Source organism: Tenrec ecaudatus, chromosome 5, assembly GCF_050624435.1.
Source record: "Tenrec ecaudatus isolate mTenEca1 chromosome 5, mTenEca1.hap1, whole genome shotgun sequence".
In the NCBI taxonomy this organism is placed as follows: Eukaryota; Metazoa; Chordata; class Mammalia; order Afrosoricida; family Tenrecidae; genus Tenrec; species Tenrec ecaudatus.
This window is the reverse complement of record NC_134534.1, coordinates 89,851,939-89,879,668: the sequence shown is the minus strand read 5'-3', so window position 1 is coordinate 89,879,668 and position 27,730 is coordinate 89,851,939. Positions and strand designations below refer to the sequence as shown.

At 35.9% G+C, this 27,730-nt stretch overlaps 1 protein-coding gene across 13 annotated transcripts in view; it reads left to right on the top strand.

The window, feature by feature from the left end:
- Positions 1 to 25,908, top strand: part of SPIN1 (spindlin 1) — a 97,568-nt gene extending 71,660 nt beyond the window's left edge. For 12 of the 13 annotated variants that reach the window (XM_075549716.1, XM_075549728.1, XM_075549724.1 and 9 more), the window contains 4 exons: positions 13,261 to 13,514; positions 16,267 to 16,500; positions 22,340 to 23,977; positions 24,042 to 25,908. In XM_075549716.1, coding sequence (XP_075405831.1) covers positions 13,261 to 13,514; positions 16,267 to 16,500; positions 22,340 to 22,539 — 688 coding nt within the window. In that variant the 3' untranslated portion in view covers positions 22,540 to 23,977; positions 24,042 to 25,908. Of the gene's footprint in view, positions 1 to 5,548; positions 5,607 to 13,260; positions 13,515 to 16,266; positions 16,501 to 22,339; positions 23,978 to 24,041 lie in introns of those variants that run through there. The other variant, XM_075549729.1, reaches the window with a different exon arrangement.
- Positions 25,909 to 27,730: the final 1,822 nt, after the last annotated feature.

Here is a 27,730-nt window from a genome sequence, read left to right as displayed (position 1 = left end):
CTTAGATAGCTTGTATTACTTTAAGTGATTGGTTCATTTAAATTACTTATTTTGGATGGTCTGACTAACGCTAGAACAGTGCCTCTACCACCCAGTAAGCATATAGCGGTTTTCTATTTTTCTAAGTAAAAACAGATTTTTGCTTTCTATGGATCGGGCACCATGTTGTGGATCAGACACAAACCTTTCAGGGATTTTTATGAAGTGTTTTGAAGGGTGGAATGTATATCAGCTGTTTCTCACTGACTTATATTTAGAAAATGGTTGAGGGCCTTCCTACTAAACACCAAATAGATGTGTCAGCTTATGGGATACTTTTCCTCACTTCTTGTTTCTCAACATGGGGAAGAGTTGTCATGGCAGAAGCATGGTATTAAGTGAAAGTAAGCTTTTTTCAGTGAAAGTAAAGTTTTTGATATTATGCTTTCACAGAAAAGAACACATCATCTCCAGAGAGAGTGGGATCAGAAAGACCAAATGAGGCTCTGCCTTCACCTTGTTATATAACTTTTCTCCCTGATTGGTCTCCCATATCTACTCATAGGGCGTGGTTCTCTGTTTTGATGGGCTCTTACTGGATGTGCTCAAGTGTGCTTGTCCTGTGTAACATGTAACTGGTATACCCAGGCTTTTAGTAGACATGCGTAAGTGTGCATGTGATGTAACTGGCCCCTTAAGCCTGTCTCTTCCCATAGCCTTCTAGTGGGTGCTTGATCTCTTAGGAAGGACCCTTTTCTTTATGGGCTTGGCTAGCTATTCTTGAGATTGATTGGCCTGTAAGAGTCCTGCTTATCAGATGCAGTTCCAGGATTTTCCCCCCTGTCATTGTCTAAGACAAATACCGTTCACTGATACTATCATCACCTCCATCACACCACCATCGTTTCCCTGGAAGAATCGCAATTTAGTTTACATGAAACCCTATGAAGTAGTTATCTGGAGCCCTTTTTACAGATGAGGCATTGGTTAATGTACAGAAAGATTAAGTGGTTAAAGAGATTATTAACTTGCCCATGGTCATAACAACTAATAGATTATTGAGACTGGGATTCAAAAACAGGACAGTCTGATTCTAGAACCCATGGTATTAATTATCATAATATATTCACTGAAATGCATATTTTGTTCATACCTAAAAATGAATGACTTTAGTTATAAACTTGCAAATTGGAAAACTGTTAGAGCATGCATCTAAATGTAGTGATGGTGTTGACAATCATAAATTTGTCAAAACAAATAATACTTTTAAGCCAGTATGCAATAATCTGTTGTAAACGTAAGTCAACACGAATAGTGCTTTGAAAATCCTCAAGGCATTTAAATAATTACCATTTACAGTGTTGGAATTCTTGCTTGGACTGCCTGGTGCTTTAAGAGGGAGTAAGAAAACATACTAATTTTGATGGAAAAATCACTTTTTTCCATCCTGTTTTTAATCTTCTCATTGTAAAGTAGAAAATGATGGATTTGGCCATATGACACTTCAGTTGCTGGTTTGCATCTTGTAAAAAAAAAGTTATTATTTTGATTTAACACGTTTTTTTTCCTTCTAAAATCCACTAAGAAAGTAGTGCATTATTTCCATATATCAAAGTACCAAATAGACTAGGAAAGAAAGTAATTAATTCATTTATACAACAAAATAATTGCTGATGGATTTCTAAGAGGCCCTGGTGGTGTAGTGTATTATGCATTGGATTGTTGACCTCAGAGTCAGTAGTTCAAATTCATTAGTCACACCATGGAGAAAGATAGGATTTTCTGTTCTTAAAAAGATATATAGCCTCAGAAACCCACAAGGGCAGTTCTACCTTGCCTTGATTTTTAGGATTGCTATGAATCAGATTTAATTTGATGGCAGTGAGGTGTTTTTTTGTTTTTAGTATAATAGAATTGTGGTAGTTAAAAATTTAACAAATATAGTATCTTTATATATTAACTGTGAAAATAAGATGTTTAAATACTGATGAGGCGTAACAGCCATTTTAAGCCATATAGGCCTTTCCAACCAGACTTTTTTTTTTTTTTTTTGATGATTGCAAAATAATTAGAATGGTACTCTTCAGAATATATTTAAATGTGTCCACATTCCCTGTCCCCTCCAGCCTTGGCATACCTTTTAAGGAGAAAAAGTAGATGGAAATTAGTGTTTGATCTAAGTCAATATGTAGCCCATGAGTTAGTCATCTGGAAACTTGTTGGAAATTCTTTCATCCTTGTCTGAGCTGGGGAGCCAGAATTTCTGAGACTGGGGCTTGGCGGATAACTGATGCATGTTAAAATTTGAGAAACTCACACCCAAATCACTACTGGAAGTGATATCGTAGGGAACTGGGTGAAGAACTTAATCAGGTTGTGTATAAATTAATACATAAAATTCCAGCAATGAAAAATAGTTATTGCTCAAAAAGCTATTCTTACTCATGATTAGAGATAATCACTTCTTCTCTTATGATGCTAAATATCTTCTAAACATTTTAGTTTTCTTTTTGTACCATTTTGGGTGGAGGCACTGGCTTCTGAAGATGAGTAACAAGTATAGATTTATCTTATTTCATTATCTCAATTATTTAAATCATGGCATTCAATGTAAAAGCTCAAGAATTTCTGGTTGAATGAGCTGTATTTGCATTAGTTTTATAATGTGAAGAGATGTTACAAACTGCTGTATCATAGTAGTTAGGAGCAGTTTAGAATCTTTACCAATAAAATAGATGGAAGGGCCTTTCAGAAAGCACATGCATAGGGAAAGTTACCATTTTAAATCAATAAACTAATTTATTATGTAGACTATGTAACTAATTTAAAAGTTAGTAAACTTATTAACCTTTTATTTTTATATTTTAGCATTAATTAAAATTTGTGTTTGAGCTGACTGCAAAATGAAATACTAAGTCAATCTTGAAAAATGTAGACATGTAAACACAAAGAAACAAAATTATTTCTGCTGCCATCACCCAAAGATTGTAACTGTTAATAATTTAATGTATGCCTTTTAAATTGTTTTAAGCACATCTGTATGGATAATTATATACATTAAATTTTTTCCATGGATTTATTTAAAAATTTGTGGTTTTTAGAATTTTAAAAGTTATTTCCGTAAATTTAATGGTAATTTCATCATAAAGAGGTACTATTAATTATTGAGTCACTGAAATTTTAAATTTTATTTTCAATTTCCTTTGTTGTAACAGTGTTGAATGTTACTGCAACGTTGTGTGTACTCATTGTTTTCTTTTTTTGATCATTGTTACACCTGGAACTAGTGGGACAGTGGAGTCTTCAAATGCAAGGCTTTGGGTACATATTGCCAATGTGTTGTCTAGGACAGTTGTATCCTGTGAGCAGGCAGAAAATGATACCTCATCATAATTTGCTTTAAATCAGCATAATTTACACTTTGGTTTCTTTTTACATAAATGGTCATCCTACCAGCACACGAGCAGTGAGAAATTTTTGGAAAATCTAAAGTAGATAGGAAAAAGGACTGGGTTGAGGGGCTTTCTCTCTCACAGCTGAAAAAGCCTCCATAATGTGACTATCAAAGTAGATACAAAGAATACTGTTGAGAGCAAGCGAGCAAGCAAGTGCTAGAGCAGGAGTGCTCACACTTTCTCAGCATGCGAGCTACTTATACAATGATCATGTCAAAATGATCCACCACCTACAAAAATGCAGCACATAGATTTATTTTCAGTTAGTTATTACATTTATTCATAAATGCACTGAGAATTCTTTATATGTACAATGTATGTTTATGTACCCTGCATAACCACATGAGTCCATATTGCACAACACAGCACAATTAACTACGTACATTTTTTTGTCATGACCTGAGTTGACTGATGACTTGCACTGAATGGAATGAGCCAGGGGTACATAGTCCAGACACAGCCTCAAGAACACTTCCAAATCAGTCGTGGTGGAAGGGTACTTGGACTTCATGATCTCTGTGTGGGAAAAGGCTGGCTCACATAAATAGGTAGAGCTGATTAATGCAGTCAAGGAGGTAGCATATTTTCTCATGTTTGGGTATTTTCCCTCTTTGAGTAAGTTCCAGAACTGTTCCTGTACTCTGGACTTCAGCTGAATGTCGGCTTGTAGTGTCAAAATTTCCCATTTCATATGAAAGTGATGTTTTTGCCTTCTTACTTGAACCAGTTCCTCCACTCATTTTAATACCCTTTCTTACATTGAAGAGGAAAAAAAAACCAAGGTCTAAAAATTGACGATAACTTAGCTTGTCACTTTTACTGCACTGTATATCAATTAGGTGACAAGGTTGATGTTAGGCTTTCGTCTATTTTTTTAATGCCATGCGATCTACCCACACTACGTTTGTGATCAACTAGTAGATTGCAACTGATGTATTGAGCACCCCTGTGCTAGAGAATATAATGGCTACATTCGAATCAGAGTCATTAAAGGGTGAAGATACGTGCTGTTAGGTAAACCTGAGGCTGAAATTAAGTACCTAGCTTGTCTTGCCTTGACTTAAGGTTACTCTTCCTTAGTAGAGTAATGTACAACAACCCTTGGTCATGGCTTCTGTAAGCAGACCATATGTTGATTATTGCTAAGAGACCAGGGACTCCCACTTGAGAGGAAGAAATAAGTTCTTGCTACAAATAGCACTTAATCTTGACTTGTATCTGCAGATATAGACACCCAGAAACACCAAACATCCAAGGAAAGCTAACCAGGGATCACCAAATAAGTTTAGAACACCAACATTCAGAAAAACCCTGGGTTCAATGAAAAGAGGTAATAGAAGAACAGGGGGTGAGGAGGAATTAAAAGAAATGATCACTTCTTGGGGAATTAATGTTATATAAATATGGAAGGGTTTTACCTAATTTTTTTTAAATTGAGGTTTTGGTAAGACGAAAATTATATGAGTGAAGGAGTTTACCTTAATGAATAGCTCTTTTCATCTAATAGCGTAAAACAGAAAGAGAAAGTATATATAGAGGGTAAATTTGCACAATTATCTTTAGATAGATCAGCTACTAGTGAGATAATTTATAATTTGTTTTGAGTCATAGTGGTATTTTAGAACTCCAAGGAAAATTCTAATAACAAATACAAGATAAAGATTATCCTCAAAGAAGTAGGGGTCAGTTTGGAATATGGATCATATACGAAAGTGATATTTTCCCCTTACATACTGAGGGGGGAATGACTTTGAAACTTGTATACTTCGCCAGCTCAGGTATGAGGAAAATATATTTTGAGGCTTTCAAAAGTTCACGAAGTTCACATTTCTGATTCCCCATAATGGTAGCTACAACAGTGGGCTCGTGCATAGCAAAGGTTGTGAGGACAGCGTTTTGTTTTGTAGTGCATAGTGTTGCCATGGAACCACTCCAAGGGCACCTGATGATACCTAACAACATCTGAGAAAACCACCGGAGGATATATAAAGATAAACTGTATATAAGTTAAAAACAAACAAAAAACAAAAAAATCTTTATTGTTTAATAGTGTTTTTGTTGTTTGCTTGTTTTTATTTTTGTTTCTAAATTATTCTTAAGAAAGTAGCAAAATGAACAATTACACTTTGGAGCAAAAGCTTAAATTTCAACGAGCACAATGGGATTGGACAGGTAAGGTTATTAAAAATGTGTGAAGATAGTTTTCTTGCTTCCTTAACCTTTCCTTTTTTCTTGCTAAGAGTTTTTGTTGTTCTTGAGGTGAGAAAAGTATGGATTAATTGTAGATTTTAGTTTTTTTAAAAAAGAACTTTAAATGTGTTTCCTTAGAAAGTTAATGGTAGTGCTAGAAAACTGCAAATAAAATACAGCTTCACTAGAAGTTTCATTTATTTGGTACAGAGAAACTTCATTCTCACTTTACAGGTAAAGAAGGAAGGAATGGAAACATAAAATGAATTTTGATTTGATTAGACATAGAGGGAAGGCTGGAGAATTTTATTAAAAGCTTCCAGGAGGAAGGAAGCTGCATTTAGTACCACAGACATATCTACTGGTCTTCTCTCTCCATGTACGCATTCTACAGCTTTTTAAGGGTTTCTGCAAGATATATTGTCAGAACTTTTTAGTCTAGGCATACTTTGTTACCTTTCGATGGCATTGATTGCAAGGAGTTCTAGGGAATATACTGTATGCACTCATTTATAAGCCGAGTTTTTAATGCAGTTTTAAAATTAATGCAGTGGTAAAATTAGGTGCCTCGGCTGATATTCAGGCTGACTTATGCTCTAGTATGTATGGTAGTCCATTCTAGGAACTTCAGGCCAATAATACTCTGTTCCCACTAGATGACCTGAGGGATTCTAGGGGTTTTATAGTCCTGGGGGCAAGAGGTAATCCACCGGATAGTGTTGGTTCTGTTTAAAATACCTTAAGTGTGAAGGCCTACCAGAATATCTCATCCAGTCCTCTACTTTTGCTCCCCTGTTCATTCTCATTACTAAAAAACAAAACCAAATTCACTGCCATGGTGTCAATGCTGACTCGTAGCGACCCTGTAGGCCAGTGTAGAACTGCTCCTGTGAGTTATAGGACAGGGTAGGAACTTCCCCTGTAAGTTTCCGAGACTGTTTATGGGAGTAGAAAGTCCCATCTTTCTCTCAAGGTACGCCTGGTGGTTTCCAACTGTTGACTTTGCGTAACCATTATACCACCATGGCCCCTCCCATTACTAAGACTAGACATATGTATCACAGCTAAGGTTAGTGATTCAAATTTCCTTATTAAAAGAAAAAATCCACCTCAAAAGAAAGGATTATTATCAGGATTAAGAGACATAGGACCTAGTTTGATAAAAATTCCTATTAGGCATGTTTGAATCTAGTTAATAAAAAAAGGTAACAAGCTTTATTTGCCACCATTTGACACACTATTATAAAAACAAATGTTTTCTTAACCTTTAAATTTGGTAAAGAATAAAGTGAAAGAATCAAGCTTCTGTCTTAACTTTAACACTAGGTTTATAGACATTTCTTATATACCTATCTACGACATGCATCAAATTGACACGTGAATGAAACTTTAAAAAACAACTTATTTTAAAACAACATAATTATATGCTTATGAATGAAATTGGTATTATATACGTAAGATGTGTACTAAACATTATACAACATTTGAGATACTGAGTCCAACATATTGTAATGGTTGCTTGGGTTGGTCAGTAGGCAATCTCCATTGCATTGTCTTTACTTTTGATCTGTATGTTCTAAGAACTTTTGAACTATATTTATATTTATTACTGAAGTAGTGCTTTCATGAATGAAACCAATTTTCTGAGATTAATACTCAGCATTTGGGTCAAATTGATAACTTATCTGTAGAGATAGGTGTACAACACAGAAACATTTGAGTTTAGAAGGCTTAGAAGAAAATGAACTTGGGTACATATTTGTCTCACTGAATAAAGAAAAGTCAGGATAAATGGTGGAAGGTAATTATAACGGTTTCTATAATTTTTTTAGGAAATAAAAATGCATCAAAATGATGCAAACCATAAACCTAATGTTAAAATGTAGAAAGTGATTGTGTCAGAAAATCATTTTGAGTCTACCCATTGTCTGCTGTCATTGGCTACGCTTCAGTTTTTTTTGAGAAATAAAGGGTGGTAGAAAATTCAGGCTACTAAGTCTAGAATAGAATGTTTTCTAAGAAAGAAGCTGTATTCCCATAGCATTTTGGTAGTAATGTCTATAAATTGCTAAATGATCAAATCTTTGTTCAGTGGGATTTGGGAACCAACTGCAACCTTTACTTAGAGATATGGGGTGGGGGGTCATTGAGACTTTTGCTGAATGATAAAATACAGTTTTTTAATTGACAGAAAACATAATACTGGAAGTAATTCACATTATATTCCAAAATAGACTTACCTTAAGTGATTTTCCCACAGAGGAACATCCTCCCCAAACAACATACGCCACTGCCATGGAGTCATTTCTCCAACTCAATGTGACCCTAGAGGACAGGCTAGAACCCTTGTGGGTTTCTGAGACTGTAACTCTATGAGAATAAAAAGCCCCTTCTTTCTGCCATGGGGAGCATCATAAAGGTTTTGGGAAAGTATTGAAGGTCACTTGAAGGTTCTTTTGGCCCTGAGTATTATAATAGTAATTAAATACGAGTACATTGACAGAGGACTACGCTATTGTTGTTGGGTACCTTTGAGGCAGTTCCAGCTCATAGCAACCCTGTGTATAACAGGAGGAAACACTACCCAGTCCTGTGCCCTCCTCACAATTGTTCATATTTCTTGAGCCTGTTGTTGCATCCAACTCATGGAGAAACTTCCTTTTCTTCATTGCCCTCCAATTTGCCAAGCATGATGTCCTCTCCAGGGACTGCTCTCTCCTGATAGCATGTCCAAAGTGAAAAAGACTACCAAACCAACAAAACCAAGTCAATGCTGACTCAGCAACCCCAGTGGGTTTCTGAGACTGTAACTGTTTACAGGAGTAGAAAGCCTGGGCTTTCTCCCATGGAGCTGCTGCTGGTTTTGAACTGTTGGCCATATGTATTACAGCACAACTTGTAACCACTACATCACCAGGACTCACAAAAAAAGATTACAGAGTACATTATATCCTGTTTAATATTTTTTCTCTCAATTAACTTTTACCTAGCTCATTATTTTATTACTTTTTTAAAAACCTTATACATTGGTTACCATGAGCAATATTGAATTTACATCTCTGCCCCCTTCTTTGTCCTGTCTAATTGAAAGCAATATCCTTTTGTTCCAAGTTTTACCCAGGAGTGTGCTAACTGTACTAAGAAAGGACAAGACTATTTAAATCCTACCTCGATTACTAAAGATTAGCAAGAGTCTAATTCCCAGAGAAAGTGGAGTTTGTCTTCACCTTCACCCATTTTATCCAGGCACCAGTGTCCCTCATTCCCAGCCATCTTGGGCCAAGTGAAGCAGTACTAGCTGCAAGCAAAGGAGTCCACACCATTCCCTGCACTTTCAACTAGCTGGCCCTCTTCATTTTCCATAGCCACCTGGGCCCAGGACTGAAGGCATTGGTTGCAAATTTGAAAATAAACAAGCTTTTCTCTACCGTATATCAGCCCTCTGTTCTGAGCCCAGCCACCCCACCGTAGGTCAGAGCACACACATTAAAAGTTCATTAAACTGCCAAATAGTCAGGTACCAGTTCCTGCTGGTTCATGCTGTCCCCTAGTGGGTTTGTTCATTCTTTGGGATGGCTCAATTCACAGAGTGTTTTATTTACCCACCCTATTGCCATTGAGTCCATTTCAACTCCTACCCACTGGATACAGGGTTTTTGAGACTCAGTCCTTAGGGAGCCAGACAATCTCATCTTTTCTCCTTGGTGGATTGGAACTGATGACTTTGTTGTAACCTACCTATAGCACACCATGGGTCCTTATCTCAATGTACACTTGGCAGTTTATTACAATAAGAAAAGATACAAAGGGAGGCACTTCTGGGGAACGATCTGGGAGGGGCCCGAGTGTAAATCTCTTGTCCCCAAGGAAGGGATACCCAGAGCTCCTCTTCAGAATAGAAGCTTTCATTAATCCAGAAAGCTTCCAAATTGTAGTCCTTATGTTATTGGCTTCATTGCATAGTGATGATTTAGGACCTTATTGCATAGGGGATCACTTCTGTCATTGAATGTGGGAAACTGATGGCATGTTCCATTGCTTCATGGGTTTAGCAGGGTGGCCTTGACCCGTAAACAGATTATTGTTTTATTTGACAGAACCTCTTCATTTACTGGGGTGTCCTTCTAGTACCATAGAAAAAGTTCATATAAATGTCTTTGGCGTCAGCAGGACTAATTTACAGTATTCATACCTCATCTTTGGAAGTACTTGTTAAATGCCAAGTCAGTTCCAACCCATAGCAATCTATATGACAGATTAGAACTGTCCCATGGGGTTTTCAAGGCTGTAATCTTTTACAGAAGCCAACTCCCACTTCCTTTCCTCAGGAGTGACTGGTAAGCTCTGATTCTCTGGTTTGCAGCTAAGTGCCTAACCAGAGCTCCTTCCCCATATGTCCTATATTTGAAAGTTATATCTATAATGTCAGCTATATAACATCTCTTATTAACACTATTCACCTTAGTTTTATAGTTAATATTATGTATTTCTTAAAGGAAGAAAGATGAAGCTTTCTATTTTCATAAAGGATTACAGATTCAGAACTCCAAAGAGGGCCATTCTCCCTTGTCCAGTAGGTTCATTATGAGTCAGAATCAACCTGATGTCACTGAGGGTTTTTTCGTTTTGTTGGATCAATGCTTTGCTGAAACTTCTCAAATTATTCTTTAATATCTGAAGTTCCTTGTCCTAGAAACTCTGGGAAGCTTTTAAGAGGATAATACTCCCTTTGATCTTAATACTTCTTAAATTTTATTGGTTTTATAAAACTCTTGGCTCAATTGTCTTTTCCCAGGAAACTTAAATTTTTTACTTCATTGTCTTCTGTCTTAACATTGACCAAAAAAAACTCAACGCCACTGAGTCAATTGCAACTCATAGGGACCCCTGTATTGGGTTTCCAAGATGATCAGTCTTTATGAGGCAGATAGCCTCATCTCTTTCTCTTGAAATGATCTTGTGGTTAGCCGCCTACCACCTAAATTAGAGCATCAAATCTTATTTATTTTTTTGATATTCAGAGGGTATTTTCCCTTCAAAGATTAGGTGTTTTAGAATAATAGTGTCAGTTTTTCTGGGTCTTTTTCTAGGGATACATTATATACATTTTATATTTTACTTTAGCAAAATTTTTAAAATTTCAGTTTGTACTATTTTCTGATTGTGTTTGAGGGAGTGATGTTTTATATATGAGTTAGATTTTCATCACTTCTCTTTTATATGTTATCTGTATCATTTTTCCCCAAGTATGATCTCATGATGTATTTGTTATTTTCCTCTATTTTAGTCTTCATTCCTGAAAACATTCCATGCTAATTGTTTCTTAACCCTTAAAACAATTTTCCCCTTAATTTTTGTCCTCCATGTATTAGTCATCTCATTTCAGAGAGTTTCTGTTTCTGATTTGTGTTCCTCATAATGTTTTCTGTTGTTTGTTTAATGTGAGGTAATAGTCTTAGCTACTTCATGGGCATATTTTTCTAGTTTGCCTTCATTCCCCTTCATCATTGAGAGTGCTAGTCTCTTTTTCGATAGGATTAATTTTTCCTGCCTTTTAAGAGGAGGTTCTGTTTTAAGTGACAGGCATATTAGGGATAGTTTTCTTAGTTTATGAGCTCAAAGATGGCCTCGTCTGTTTTCCTGTGACATTTGGCCTATGTATAGCCAAATCTACCTCCTTGAGCCTCTCAACCCATGAATAGCTGAACTTATTTCCTTTACCCCTTTCCAGCAGTTTGTCCTCATTTCCGGGCTCTGCCTCTGTAAGGGCGTCTTTAATTGTTGTTTCTTTCTAAGAGCTCTGGTGAGCTGAGGGGTTTCTAGTCTTACCAGCTTACACTTTTGTAACCCCCTTTCCCCCCCCATTGCCTGGTTCTTCCCAGATCTGCTTGCTGAGTTTTTCACTCCACATGGGGATGTTTTCCTTTTGGGGTGAGTACTTCCTCCTGACTTGGTGCTCCCAGGTCTTGTTACTATGGGAAACTCCCATTTTTCTTCTCTCTAAGACTTCTGACATGACTGCTGCACCCACAGTCTTGATAGAGCTGGTGGCTTGTTCACACTGCCGGTAGTTTGTGTTTGTAAGGACCCTTGATGCCTTGTAGTTGTTTTAAAATTGATGTGCTTGTATGTGGTTCTTAGATACTTAATTTCTGTGTTTTGTGAGACTTTGGGAGATGACAAACTTTTTAATAAATTCAAGGCTCCATTGAGGCAGCTCTTAATAGCTTGTTGTAACTGTTTTTTTCTGTTTCAAAAGCCCATTAAATTTACTTAAGTCTTATGTATAGTTATAGTTTGAAATGTATAATCTATGATACATTGCTTTAAGTTTTTCTATTTGTGTTTAACATATTGGATGATTACCACTTTTACTCATAGTGTAACAAATGGGAGCTTCACACTTATAAAACTGATGAGGGCATTCTCTTTTGTCTTCCTGCATTTTTACCTTGGCCTGTATGTGGGGGTTTCAAAAGGTCATAAACACTTAAGTGAAAAGATAGTGAAAATTTCCCACTGACTGAAGCTCCTTGTATCAACATCTGTCATATTGGTTTTGGTTTTCAAATTTCACTGAAGCAAAAATTAGATTTCTAGATGAAACAAAAATGTATATCTTGTTTCTAAACAATTATGGGTAGAATTTTCAGTTGCTAATATCATAAGGAAGAGTGTGGTTCCATGTAACTTCAGTAGTTTTAAATGTTACATTGTTTGCCATACATTTCTTGTGTTTTTATGTTTGCTAGAAAAGTACTAATATGGTATAAGACAGATATAAGCCAACCCAGTTTACAGAATGGTAAAAATGATTACCTTATTCCTGTTTTAAGTCAATGGGGACAGAATTATTTGTACATCAGACTGGGGACAATTTGAATATATATATATATTCTTTTTTACTTGAAATGGATGCATATGATATAAAGCGATGTTTTTGTTAGTTGCCCTTCAGTTGGTTCCAGCTCACGGTGATCTTATGTATAACAGAAAGAAAGATTTCACGGATTGACCTTTTTCTTTAACTAACTTGGATACTGGTGAGTTGATTAAATTAAAGGAAACTTAGAAAACTGATGCTTAATATGAGAGCTTAAGTTACTAATAAGTAGTAGTTCCTAGATTATTCCTACATGTACATAGTCTAGATGTATAGCAAGCATCCATTGCTAACAGGTCATACTTCCTACACATGGGAGTCTAGGAGAGTTATATGATAGATAAAGAAGGCTTTCCTCCACAGTTGAAGTCCTGTTGTACTAGAGTATAAAGATCCGAGTCGTCTGAAAGATGACCATGGCAAACATTAGTTAGCATATAATTTAGGATCATCTCTAATGAGCGAGAGGAACCCTGATGTCAGAGTGAGTTTGTAAGTTGGGCTCCTAACCTCAAAGCCAGCCATTAAAAACCACAGTTGCTCTGCAGGAGAAACACGAAGCCTTCTACTCTTAGAAAGATTTCCAGTCTCAGAAATCCATAGGGGCAGCCCTCTAGGGTTGCTATGAGTCGGAATATACTCAATGACAGTGAATTTTTGGTTTTGGTAATGAGCATGCTAGCTAGTAGATTTGTGGCTTCTGGAAATGCACTTTTGAGATTATCCATTATATGTATATATGTGTGAATACAGAAAACATCGGAGCAGTGTGGGACCCAGCAAGCCTGTTTCACAGCCCCGGCGGAACATCGTGGGCTGCAGAATTCAGCATGGTTGGAAAGAAGGGAATGGACCCATTACACAGTGGAAGGGAACAGTTCTGGATCAGGTTCCTGTAAATCCTTCATTGTATCTTATAAAATACGATGGATTTGACTGTGTTTATGGACTAGAACTTAATAAAGATGAAAGAGTGTCTGCGCTTGAAGTCCTCCCTGATAGAGTTGGTAAGTTCTTTTCACTATTTGTGAAGATAAATGCTTTCAAAATCATTACTGAAATGGTGGGTGCCTTTTTATTTTGTTTTTATCATTCTTTAGCATTGATATTTTTCTCTCTTTTTTTAACGTTTTATTAGGGGCTCATACAATGCTTATCACAATCCATACATACATCAGTTGTGTAAAGCACATCTTTACATTCTTTGCCCTCATCATTCTCAAAACATTTGCTTCCACTTAAGCCCCTAGCATCAGCTCCTCATTTTTCCCCCTCCCTCCCAGCTCCCCCCTCCCTTATGTCAAACATCTTTTATGTTACTTTCATCACATAATATCTAAGAAAATAATACATTCATTTTGGATTGTGAAGTGTATTTCATTGCATATTGCATAAAATATAATACACTGTACTTTGAGCCAAAATGTTGGCAGCCAAAACACATGAAAGCTTTATTACACATTCCTTAGGTTCAGTTTATCTGTTTCTTGAGGAACAGATGACATTTTTTCAGTAAATAAATAGATATATTTATAATAATTTCTAGATGACATTTTTTTATGTCAAATGGTGTTTGCTTTCCCTTGCAATTGTGTTCCATAAAATATAAAATGAAATGGCAATTTAGCTGATTTGTTAATCAGGTAGAATACAACAAAATTAATGCTATTTTCAGAGCATTCATTTTGAGATGGGTTATTTCAGTAATGCTTAAAATAACAACTTCTGCTTTTAGAATTATCTTTAGGTGCCTATCTCATTCAAAAATAAAACTTTGACCGAATCTACGCTTTTAAGGATAGATTGACCATCATAAAACTTAAAAAAAATGTTTCCCCTTTCTAAAATGAACTTTTAGAATAATTTTTATCTTGGAAAGAAATTAATCCAGTCCTTTTTTGCATTTCTTCATGTTGTGCTATTCTTAGGATATATGTTTTTGCCCAATAAACTGATTCTTGGTCACAGAAGTAAATTATTTTGTTAAACTTTCCTGTAGAAATGCCAAGTTCTAAACTTTTGTTACCTTATAAAACCTTATAAAAGGTTTTCACAGAAAACCTTAGATTTAAATTTTTATTATCATCATCAACAGTAACTAGTTGTAGAGTATAAATCGACAATTTCATCTATTCTGAGTATGGCTCACCTCATTCTTCATCATTACAAAAAGAAAAAAATAATTTTACTTTTATTTTATATTCCAAAAGGAAAAGCTTAACTTATTTCAGGTAATGCATTATATTATCATTGCTATGTTTCTTTAAGCTAAAATTAGGTGGGTGCTGGGGTAATGTAATCAACCTGCAGGATGTGAAAGCACAGAATAATGATGTCCGTAGTATGGCATAGGGACCCTTGAGAGTGCCTTCATGCCCTTCAGAGGGCTGTGAGGCTTAAATGTGTTCATAACAATAAGTCATTTACTTTTTAAATTCTTTCTGTTCCACAAGTATACACTAAGGTATTCTATGAGGAGACGCCAAAAAAATTGGGAAAATTCCAATATATTTTAATTCTACTTTTCACAAACTTTTTTGAAGCCCCCTGTGCTGCCAGTTTGGAAGCTTTACTTAACTCTGTCAATAAGGTATTTTCCATATGAGTAATTCATAAAATGATCAAATCATGCCCTATAAGGTCCATTTAAGAGTACAAGACAGACAGACCAAGGGATTGTAATGTAACAGAGTGGCACATTTTTACTGACATGATTATAAGTTTGCATCACAACTATACTACTAAAGGAACTCTCACTTGCTTAGCTTTCATGTAAGATTATTAAAATACCATCTTTCCTAGTAGCATGTCTTTGAGACTAGATTTTATACAGACGAAGTACAGAAGCAGATATGAAAAGCTGTTTTTTAAATTAGACATTAAAGAAATTAAAAACAAAAATCTATTAAAAATTTTTTCATTAACTATATTTTTATTAAAAGATATTTGCATAGAATAAAATTCCTTATTTGTTAAATTAAACAATGATGAAAACCATCTGTATAAACAAATGTTTTTGGTGTCCTCAATAGTTTTTAAGAATGTGAAGGAAGTCCTGAGATTACAAAATTGATAACGCTGACATAAGGAAACTTCTATTATTATGTACAAAGAGGAGTAATTTTGGTAACTGTTGCATACTTACAAAGGAAATGAAAAGAGTCTTCCTGTCAACAAGATGGATTGACACAGTGGCTGCAACAGTGGGCTCAAACTTCACAGCTGAGAGAATGACATGGAACTGAGTGGTACTTTGTTCTATCGGTTTACCTTGGAACTGACTCCATAGTACCTAACAACAATAAGCAAAGAAAACAACATAGTGCTCAAGATAACCAGTAGACTTACCAAAGAATTTTAATTTGTTTTTATTATGATGACAGTACTAGAAGAGCACTGATTAATATACAAAACAAGAGTACTAATTGTTTTATTATTATTATTATTATTGCTAATTGTTTTTTCAAAAGGTAGTTGTCTAAATGACTGCAGGAAATATTCTGAAATTCATAAATGAATAAATTAGTGGTTGCAGGGAACAGCAAAATAAGCATCATTTGGAACATGAAGTAAAAAACTTTACCATGGGGGGGTACTCAGGAGATGCTGGATATGTGGCTCAACAGTTTTTAATAAACCCTCTGGGTGGTTTTGCTACATGATCATACATTGCATGTATATTAGTAAACGTAGGCCTCATAGTAAATAAACATTTTGTCCACATTGGGATGTTTATTGTTTATTATTTTTAATTCCCAGCAACGTCTCGAATCAGTGATGCACACTTAGCAGACACAATGATTGGCAAAGCTGTGGAGCATATGTTTGAGACAGAGGATGGTTCTAAAGATGAATGGAGGGGAATGGTCTTGGCACGTGCACCTATAATGAACACATGGTTTTATATTACCTATGAGAAAGATCCTGTCTTATATATGTACCAGCTGTTAGATGACTATAAAGAAGGCGACCTTCGCATCATGCCGGATTCTAGTAAGTAAATATTAGCAACTTCGAGTTTTGCTTTTTTTTTTTTTTAAGGAATTTGGATTTTATAGCAGTCTATTTGATTAACTATTTTACAAATAAATTTTCATTTTAAATTATTAAGGGATATATTGAGTATTGTGTCTTTGTCATGGGTTGTGAGATTTTTCTTCCTATTGCCAAAAATTAGAGAAGAAAATGTTTGATAATCAGTTGCTGCTTACCTTCTATAGTAATTAGAATTTTCTGAGAAATTGATGGCTTTAGTGTATGAGTATACAAGTGGGCTTTGCTTGGTATCCATTTAAGCAGTGTCCAATTCCATATATCCATAGTTCTGTAAGATTTTGTATCTTTTCAAGAGAAAGCAGCTGTTTTTTATTTTTCCTGATGGCTTTAAAGACCCCAAACTCAGATTCGTGGAGCATTGTACCATTAGTGGGAGAGAGGCAGGTGAGGCAGAGGATATGTACTGGCTCTCAGACTTTGTTGGGCTGTTGATTTTGATGGTACACTGCTTCCTCCCCACCGGTTTCCCTCACCATTACAGTTCACTGCAGCCCATTTCTCTGCCAGAGGCAGTGCCAACAGTGACGATGAGGATGACCAAAGTGGACTCACAAAGTTGTACATGGTACTGCGCAATGTTCAAATCACAGCTTATTTTATAGACTGCATTGTGGATGTTAAACAGCACATGCCTCTATTTGAAACTTCCCATTAATGAGATTTCGCTTTCATAACAATGCTAGTTGTGTAAGTGCATTTTGGTGCCTGTTCTCATCAATTATTGCCAGAAAGGACTTTAATAGCAACACTCGGAGCTGGGCTTAGGAACCAGTGTCCTTGGACCTTTACTGTGGTGTTTCAAATTTCATTAAAGAAATTGTTTTACATTATTCTTGTTGATATTGCTATTTATTACTTTGACTAAAAATATGGAAGTATTGAAACTATTAAATCCCTACGAACCTACTTCTCTGTTTTGAGAGTTAATGGTTCATGACCATTCTAGTTTTATCTACTCTTCAGTTTACTTTTTTGGAAGCCAACTGCAGACACTATCATTCTATCTGCATATAAATAAAGTCAGTTTAGAGAAAAATGGTTTTAGAAAACTGGCTTTTCAAGGTCATTGTTTAGGCAATTTGGCTATTTTCACAAATATCTTAGATTTATGTAATAATGGAATGCAGTGAGGAAAACACAAAAGGGTTATATGACTGAGTTAATTTCATTAAGTCTATTCCTCTTATAATATTTTTTATTGTAGTGTTTATATAACAAGACCTTTGCATTTTGAGTATACAGTTCAGTGACATTCATTACATTTACCAAGCTGTGCAACCATCTTCACTATTTTCAAAAATTAGTCATTACCCCATACAGAAACTTGGTGCCTCTTAAGCAAAAACTCCCCATTCCTTTCCTCCCACTTCCTGGTAACCACTAATAAACATGGTCAATCTGTGTTTGCAAAGGAGCTAGCGCTGGTGGTGTAGCAGTTAGGACATTGTGAGCAGTTCGAAACCACCAGCTACTTCTTGGGGAGCCAGAGAAGGCCTTCTACTCCAGGAAGAGTTACAGTCTCAGACACTTCCACATTTCCTCTAGGGTTACTATGCGTTGGCAGTTGCTTGATGGCAGTGAGTTTGACTTTTGGACATGTGTCTTCCCTAATCTAGAAGCTGTTTCACACAGAGCGATCGTATTTGCCCTTGGGCGTTTAACTTACTTCACTGACCATAATGTTCTGGGGGTTCATTCCTATGTAGCATGTACAGAACTTCATTTCTCTTTATGGCAGATTAATAATTCATTGTATGTGTATGTTCGTTGTTGGGTGGTGTGAACAGTTCACGTATTCAGCTGCTAATCAAAAAGTTGGCCATACCTAGATGTCCCATGGAAGAAAGGTCAGGCCATCTTTCTCATAAAAATCATCCAGGGAGCACAATTCTATTCTGACATACATTGGGTTGCCAAAAATAAGAAGTTAATGTGTAAACCAAATTTTGTTTATCTAGTCTTCTGTTGATGGATACTTTGATAATTAATACCATGTAGCTTCTGTGAATAATGCGTTGTGAACTGTCACGTAGCAGTAATCCGTTTGAATCTTTGCTTTAATGTATCTTGAAAATTTCCCTAGCCTCCGGTTTACTGTCACTTAGCCGTATTCTGGTGACTTGTGTGTTGCTATGATGCTAGAAGCAATGCCACTAGTATTTATTTTAAATCTTAAATGGGTATTTTAAATTGGTATTTTACATTTTAACTGACCACTTGAGCCACCCAGCTGTTAAACAGGGTTCAGCAAAACTTATATAGACCAAGAACAGACTAGGAAGACCGAATATAGGATCCATGCCTGAGGGAAATTGAACAATGTAATTTTTTTTCAGTCTGAAATTGGACAATCATTACAATCAAGGTTCATTTGCTAGTGATTGAAATTTGAAAGTTGTAAACGAGGAAGGATTGGCTTATTTTAAATGTGGTGATAGAAAAAATCTGGAGATTAAGTGATAGAATTTTGCAAAACCAATTACTTCCTCTTTGCAGATAGCTTTCAACAGTATATGGTGACTATACATAAAATTCTCACCAAATGGAATACACTGGAATCATATTGACTACATCCTTGGGAAGAGACGATGGGGAAGTTCAATATCAATAGCCAAACAAGGCCAGAAGTCATCTTAGACTATTCATTGTTCCTTTGCAAGATTGAAGCTGAAGGAAATTAAAACAAGTCCTTGAGACCTAAAAGACATCTTTGAGTACATCCTACTTGAATTTAGAAATTATCTCAGGGACCTATATGACTCATTGAACTTGGACAAGTTGTGGGGTGACATCAAGAACATCATACATGAAGAAAGCAAAAACAGGGGAAGACAAGTCTAAGTGGTTTTCAGAAAACACTCTGAAACTTGCTCTTGAACATAGAGTAGCTAAAGTAAATGGAAGAAATAATGAGGTAAAAAAAAGCTAACCTGAAATTTCCAAAAGGCAGCTAGAGAAAATAAAGTAATCGGGTTAGAAAGCCAAAAGGGAAAGAACACAGCATTTCTCAAGCTGAGAGAACTGAAGGGGAAAAATCAAGCCTCAGGTTGTAATATTGAAAGGCTCGCGGGCACAATAGTGAGCAGTGCAAGAAGCACGGGCAGAGCAGGGTTGTGGGGGCGCAGGGTGGTGTTAGGTTGATAAGCTGTTAACGTTTAATACAAAAATGATTATCTCATATATGAACCTTTACCTAAATCACAAATACAATATTCAGCTGAAAGCCCAGAGGGCTTGAAGCTCTTACTGATGAAGATCAAAGACTGCCACCATGAAAAGAAAAGAAAGTCGTGAGAACTGGACCAAGAGGCCACCTTATGATAATCAGGAAAATTTGAAGTTGTCAAGGATTGCCTTTTACTTGGATCCACAGTCAATGCACATGGTATCATCAGGGAAGATGTCAAACAACAAATTAACATTGGCAAATCTGCACAAAATAAACTGCCACCAAGCAACCCTATCAGAAAGAGTAGAGCTGCCCCTGTGCATTTACAAGACGAACTCTTTATAGGAGCAGAAAGCACAAGACCTCTTAAAGAGCAAGGATGTCACTTTGAGGACTATGGTGTGCCTGATGCAGTCCATACTGTTGACTGTTGCTTCATATGCTAGGCATTGAATGAGAATGACTATAGAGAAGAATTTGTGCATTTGAATCATGGTGTTGAAGGTACCAGGGATTGCCAGAAGAACAAGTCTATGTTGGAGGAAGTAGAATTAGAATGCCCCTTAGAAGTGAGGTGTGAGATTTCATCTCGTGTACTGTGGACATGTTACCAGGAGGGAGACCAGTCCCTAGAAAAGAACACTGTACTTGGAAATTAGAGGGGCAACAAAAAAGAGGTAGGCCTTCAAGGAGAAAGATTAACAGTGGCTACAGCACTGGACTCCCAACATGACAACAATTGTGAGGATTATGGAAGACCAAGCAGTGTTTCCTTCTCGTATGTAAGGTCCCTGGGCATTGGAACCGACTCAACAGTGCCCAGCATTTTTCTAGGAGTGGAATTACTGGCTGTATGGTACTTTTATGTTTAAGTTCTTGAAAAGCCACCAAACTGTTTTCCATAGCAGCCATACCATTCTATATTCATATTTCCATCAGCAGTGAATCAAGATTTTCTCATATTCTTACCAACATTTGTTATTTGTCTTGTTTTATGATAATGGCCATCTTTGTGGGGACTATAGTTGGCAGAAACAGTTCTCCCTCACCCAGGGAACTGAACTCACCCAGGGACACCTCCCACCCACCTAAGTCTATGGAGGTCTACTTCTAATAAATTTTCATTCATGGAAACCCTCTAGAATAGAGCAGTTCTATTCTGTAACAAATGATGCTGCCACGATCAACTAAGCAACTACTCTTAGTGAAGATGAAGGTAGTATTTCATTGTGGTTTTGAAGCTGTTTTTGCTTTTAAAATAGTCCATAGCCAAGGAGACCTGGTGACTAGTAGTAAAGCATTGGGCTGCCAACTGCTGAGCTGTTCAAAACCGTCAGCTGCTCCTAGGGAGAAAGATGAGGTTTTCTACTCCTATAAAGAGTTACAACATTCCATAGCCTTTTCTCAGACACATGCATTCCTGGCATTGGACAGATGTGATTATAGACACTAGGTTTACTTATCAGCAAGTCACTTATTGAACCTACTTTGAAATTGTACCGATATACTGGTATAGCACCGTATATACACGAGTCCAAGCCGACCCACATATCAGCCGAGGCACCTCATTTTACCACAAAAACTGCACTAAAAGTGTGCCGTAAAACTCGGCTTATACCATGAGTGTATACGGTACTTTATTTTTTAGTTTGTTTGCATTTTTATAAAAGTATATGGAAATTATTTAAATGCAATGAAATTTGGTTTATCATGACTGCATTCCTTGAAAGCTTATCATATCTTAAATGAGTTTCAGTTTTAATGTTTTTATAGAGAAATATCCAGTGAGGACTACTAACCTAATACTAGACAGTGTGAGGTCATTTGCATATACTCCATATACTCCTTTTTTCTAACCACTTTTCTCCTGTGTCTGCTTCTTTATTTTCTCATAACTTTCTTTCTCCAAGCTGCTAATGTGTTTTTAAGAGGTTAGAAATGTGTTGCCCACCAGAAACAATAGTGATTGGTATGAAAAACCCCTGACATTGTCATAGCTGTAGTGTTTGCACCCGGTTCTGTTGCTGATGTAAGCCCGTGTATAATTAGTCCCTTGGATCACTGAGGTTGTGATACAAATTAAGGGTTATGGGGTGTGTGTGTGTGTGTGTGTGTGTGTGTGTGTGTGTGTGTTTGTTGTGAAAGTACCTAAAAAAATGCAGCAGTATGAAGATGTTACTTGAGGGAAGAGAATTTCTGACAAATGGTAATATGATGTTCATGTATTCTATTTCTCAAGTATGTCATTCCATGAAAAGGGTAGTTGTAAGTGAAGAGGCAAACATTAAGCTTCTCCTGGGGGACTTTAAAAAAACCGTGGTATCTGGACCATCCTCAGAGATCCAGTTGTCAATGTCCAGCTGTGGGGTTCAACTAACTCGTATATTTAAAACATTGGAAATCTTTTATATTTTGAGATTGGCTTAGGAAGATGACAGAGAATGCAGTGAAGTCTGAATATTTACTCTTAGGATCCTTACAAGAAGAGTTAAGTTTTGTTCTAGATAAGTGAAGATGAATTCAGGATATTAAAAAATGTTATTAAAATAGGCACAACTTCCTGTGTATGGATAAATTGACTTTACTTTTTTTCCCTCTTAAATACAGACGATTCACCTCCAGCAGAAAGGGAACCAGGAGAAGTTGTTGACAGCCTGGTAGGCAAACAAGTGGAATATGCCAAAGAAGATGGCTCCAAAAGGACTGGCATGGTCATTCACCAAGTAGAAGCCAAGCCCTCTGTCTATTTTATCAAGTTTGATGATGATTTCCATATTTATGTCTACGATTTGGTAAAAACATCCTAGGTGTCATCTCGAACTTTGCCAAACTTGTGGAACTATTAAATGTATAATTTGTAGACATAAAGACTTGATTGCTTTCCAGTTTAATGAAAGCTTACGTGTCCCTGCGAACCCACAATCTTTGCCAGCAAACTGTTTTGTTCTGAATAGTACAGATGTATGTGAACTCAAAGCATTTTGTGTAAGGAACTCCTTCATCTTAAAAGAAGTCTTGTCTCTTTGGAGAGGAGTTACAGGCAAATTTGGTAGAAGTTATGCTAATATCATAATTATTGAAAACTCTAATAGATCTTAACCATTTTCCCCTTCACCCTCACTCTCTTATTTTGCTGCCATAATGCAAGTGTAGTTTGGTATTTTTTGTTACGGCTTTTTTTTTTAGATCTATATATATATATCTATGGGTGTATATGTAGCACATATTTACACCCATAGATATATATATATATATATTCTTTCTCTCTGTCTCTCTCTCTTGGCAGTCCTTTTTGTGTGGATTGGAAAAGGGGTTAAATAATTTTCTCCAGTTTAACAGGAGTCTGACACAAGTCAATCATATATATTATACATATATACATGTGTATATATGTATATATATGTATACATATATACTCTTATTTATTTAATTGAAATTGAGGCACAAGAAGCACATAGGGATGGTCAACTTTTCTGAAAGGTGAAAGTGCAGTGCACCTTTTAAATCTGGAGGCTTTAAATAAGTCAAATCTGAATCAAAGTTAAGGGCTCACATTTAGATGTTATACAAACTGGTCAGCTATCTGGCTAAAAGGCTGCCTTTAATTCTAAGTATTATCATTTCTATGTTGTTACATTTTAAAACATAAAATCCTTTTTAGTAAAGCCCAGGTACTTGGCCCATGAAGTCTAGTGCAAGTGCATTTTGGATGGCATGTCTGGCCATCGACCTGGATTTTAGTGTATGAGTTTAAAAGGTGACAGTACATTGGTGGTTTGTGTGTGTTTTAAGTTCCTGGGAAAACATAATACTTTTATATTAAAAATGTAAATCTTAAGAATGGTATTCTTGTCTTCTAACATGTTCCTTGGGATTTTAAAAATTACTATATGATTATGGTCAGAAGGCTTTTCCCCACAAAGAATGTCTTGACAAATAACAGTTTAAATCTCTTGATGCCTTTTGTGGTGGTGTATGTCCCTGCTTACAGTTTGCTGTTATGTGGATTCCACTCAGTGACTAGGATTTTGCATGTCAATATTTTACCATATAAAATTCCATCATCTTTGTTAGCTTCCCAGTGTAAGTAATAGCAGCCCTTAGCCACAGAATATTTTCTTGGTTTACTTTGGCAAATTACTTTTAAACTTAAATAGAAGTGCAAAAATAATTGGTTTAGTACCAGAACTGCCATATATCCTTTTGTTTAGTTATACATTGGTGGTTTGAAAGCAAGGAGAAAAGGCCAGAACTGCCATATATCCTTTTGTTTAGTTATACATTGGTGGTTTGAAAGCAAGGAGAAAAGGCAGTATGTGAAACCAGTCATTCTGATGTAGAGGCTCAGACCTGATATTTGACCTTTTGTATTTCACAATGCAGAAGGCTAACCATGTGAGTTACCAGTATAAACTCAGAAGTTTGGGATCAGAGACTTGGCAGTTTATAAGTCTCTACTTTTTGACTCCCTTAAGGTTTTATGTCTCATTGTGTTATTGGATAGTAATTACTATTGTCCATGGTTACAACCACATTGGGCTTAATTTTTCATCCTGGGGAGCCAAAGGCAAGGTTCTCAGTATATTATGAAAGCACTAAGTACCCAGGCCATACATGTTTCCTGTATGTTTGAATGAGTTTAATTCTGAAAATCTATTATGTGTTTTTCTGTTTCCCATTTTCTATTGAATCCTTGCATGTATATGTCTCTTCTGTGCCTGGCTCCATGAGCCCAAGCAGTACTTGTGGCACAGCAGTGAGTGTATCTAGTATGCCTATTATGGTACAGCGAAAATTAAAATTCATTTTGAAGTATATTAAGGGTTGGGACTACTGAAACATTTTTAGCATTACCCGATGATTTGCATTGTGGACATTCTGCAATTTTAGCAACTATAATACACCACATAACATGTAATTATTATTTTAATACTTGTTCCATTTATACTTTTAGGGCTGAGGGAAGAGAAAGAATTTTATTTTATTTTTTATCCCTTTTCACTCTTTTGATGGCTTAAACCACATTCTTGATACTGTGGCTTATTCTACTTCATGACTCTTACGACTTTGGCTCCATTTTGGCTTATGTTTCGGATCTGCATGCATTGCTTGCATTTTCCTGGTATCTAAATGTCGGTTCCTTTTAGGAATTCAACATTCACTTCCAAAATTACCATGAGGCTTGTGATGACACAAGACATGAATCTGTGTAAAAAATTTATTCACCTTTCTCATTTACCTGCTATAGTATTATTGGAGAGAGAGTGTGTGTGTGCATACGTGTGTGTCAGAGAGAGAGAAAGAGAGAGAGAGAGAGAGAGAGAGAGATGTCAAGCTGCCATGTTAAGCTTCAAAGAAAAACCTTAAAAGTAGACCATCCTTTTTTGCATGCTCTTCTATTCTAGGTAGAATGCTCAATGTAACTAACTAAAATTGCATGTGAAAAGATATCTAAGTTTTTTTGGTTTGTTTTTTAACTTTTCTTTTTCTTTTCAGTTTTCTATATATTTGCTTACTGTGCTATTGTTTTAGTAGTTGTAGGATAAAAACGCACTGGTGACGCAAATGTAGTGCCAACAGAAGGTAATTTTCCACTTGTATATGCCATGCAGCATTTGAAGGGACTGTGTATTCTTTAAAAAAAAAAATCACAGTTACTTCTAAAATCCAATTTCATTTCTATTATTGTTTTATGTGCCAAACCCCAAAGTGCATTGGACTTGAATTTTTGAAAGCTGTAGATGCATTAAGACTGTTTTGATTGTTACAAATTGTAGTGCCTAAAATCATTCTTCAGCTGATTGTCTCATAAAGGAAAAAAAAAAGTTCTCCAAAGACAAAACAGAAACAATTATTATAACAGAAAGTAATTATGGTTGAAATGTTTGTGGTTCCCTGGAAATGCTGTGCTTTTCGTATTTTACATCATTAGTGCAGTTTAAATGAAAGTGTATAGTTCAGAGGTCTTAGTGTTCACATTTTGAAATTAGATAAATGACCTCATCTTTAGAGCTTGAATTCATTTTTCATTTTATTTTATACGATGTGTATACAGTTCCCTGTTCTGCATTTAGAAGTATAAACAATATAAATCTTAATTCTGTAAGTAATTTTTATAATTATGATGTAACTCTCTCCTATCCTCAAAACATTTAAAATAAACCCTTTATGTGCAACTTCTGACTGTAAATTTTGTGCTCATGAGCAAATATGATGTGTTAAGCTTGCTTTTGAAAAAAGTTTTTAAGCTGGGTAACTTCCCCCCCTTTCTTACCACATGTAAATGTCATATTTTCATAGGAACCAAAATAAACAACTTAATTTTACTTTGCACGATAGCATCCAATAATGACTAAAAGTGGAACAGATGGGGAGAGCAATATTTATACCAAATATAAATATAGTAGTCTAAAATAAAATGTTTGCCCGCCCTGGTGGCATAGTGGTTTATGTTTTAGGTTGCTCCCACTAGCCACTCCCCTAGAGAAAAGGTGAGGCGTTCTACTCCCATGAAGTTATGTGTGTGGAAACCCATGGGGCAGTTCTACCCTGTCCGGTTGGAGTGTCATGAGTCAGAATTGACTTGATTTCAGGGAGTTTGGGAGTCTTTTGAATGAGACTTGACATTAAGATATTATCAATATTTTAAACTTAGAATTTTTTTTAATGGTCACAGAAAATCTATTGGATATTTATTAAACTTAGTTTCTCCAGCTATGGTTTGGCAACTTAGAATGGTTTTAAGTAGAATTAAGTATATTGAAATCTCTGAGAAGTGGAACTTGACAGGATGTCTATTTTTCCAAGTCTTCAAATTTTTTCACCTTAAAAAAACAACTCTTGTTTTAGTGGAAAATATCTGAGCTTTCTTCCTCTGATGGTGTCTGTTTTACTATACCATAAAAATTTTAAGTTTTTAAATATTTTATTGGCATATACTTCATGTACCATACAATTCTGTGGTTTAAATGTATTAAAAAGAGTTGTGCAACTATTACCACAATGTTAGAACATTTTCTTCATTATTGTACTCAGTTTTATTAGTTCTCCATTACCTCCCAGTCTCACCTGCTATAACCCTGCTGTCTACATGGATTACCTATTGGAGATTTCATACAAAGAAATCATACCAAAACAACAAAATCCTCAATCCAAAAGACAGAAGATATTAGAAACCAGAAAAAATTGTCATTTGGGGAAACAAATGATAATATGTTGAGTTTTAACCTGACTCTACTGTAGTAATGCACTTCCCATTTACTCCTCTAGGGCAAGACTACTCACATTCCTTGTCAGTGGTCTGGGAGAAAGATTTGACTTTCTACTCTGACCTCTAGGGTCATTATGAGTCAGTGATCCAAGGGGGTTCAATGGAGGCTTAATCCACAGGGATAGAAAGACTGCAAATGGATTTGGGGCATTACCATCACCCATAGCTTTCTACAAACCAAGCATTCAGTATTTAAGCTCTAATTACAATTCCCTTCTCTAACCTAGGGTTTTATTATTTAAAATTCTTGCATGACTCAGGCTGGTGTGCACCTTCTGTATTGATTTAGCTGATACCTCACTTAGATGGCTGTGCGGTTGTTTTTTTGTTTTTGTTTTAAGACTCCAGATACTGTTCTTTCTGATAGTAGGGCACCATCTGGTTTTTTTTTCACCACACTTTGCTGTAGTACCTTATCTTCAGTGATCACCTCATAAGAGCAAGTATTAAGCGGAGCCACTTTTTAAGAACTAACCGTAGGATAAGGCCTTTTATTAAACGTGGGCTCAAGATCCACATTTATGTCTTGTGCACTTTAGAGCCAGCCTTATCAACTGTTGAGAAACAATTTAAATAACTTAAATGAGACACTTGGAAATTCTAATCAGAGTATCATTAATCTAACCAATGAACTTTACTATAATTTGTATTTAAACTTTTATATCTTTGCTCTGAATATTCTTTATTATAATTCTTAATATCAGTCAGTGAGATTTACCCTTTCTCTT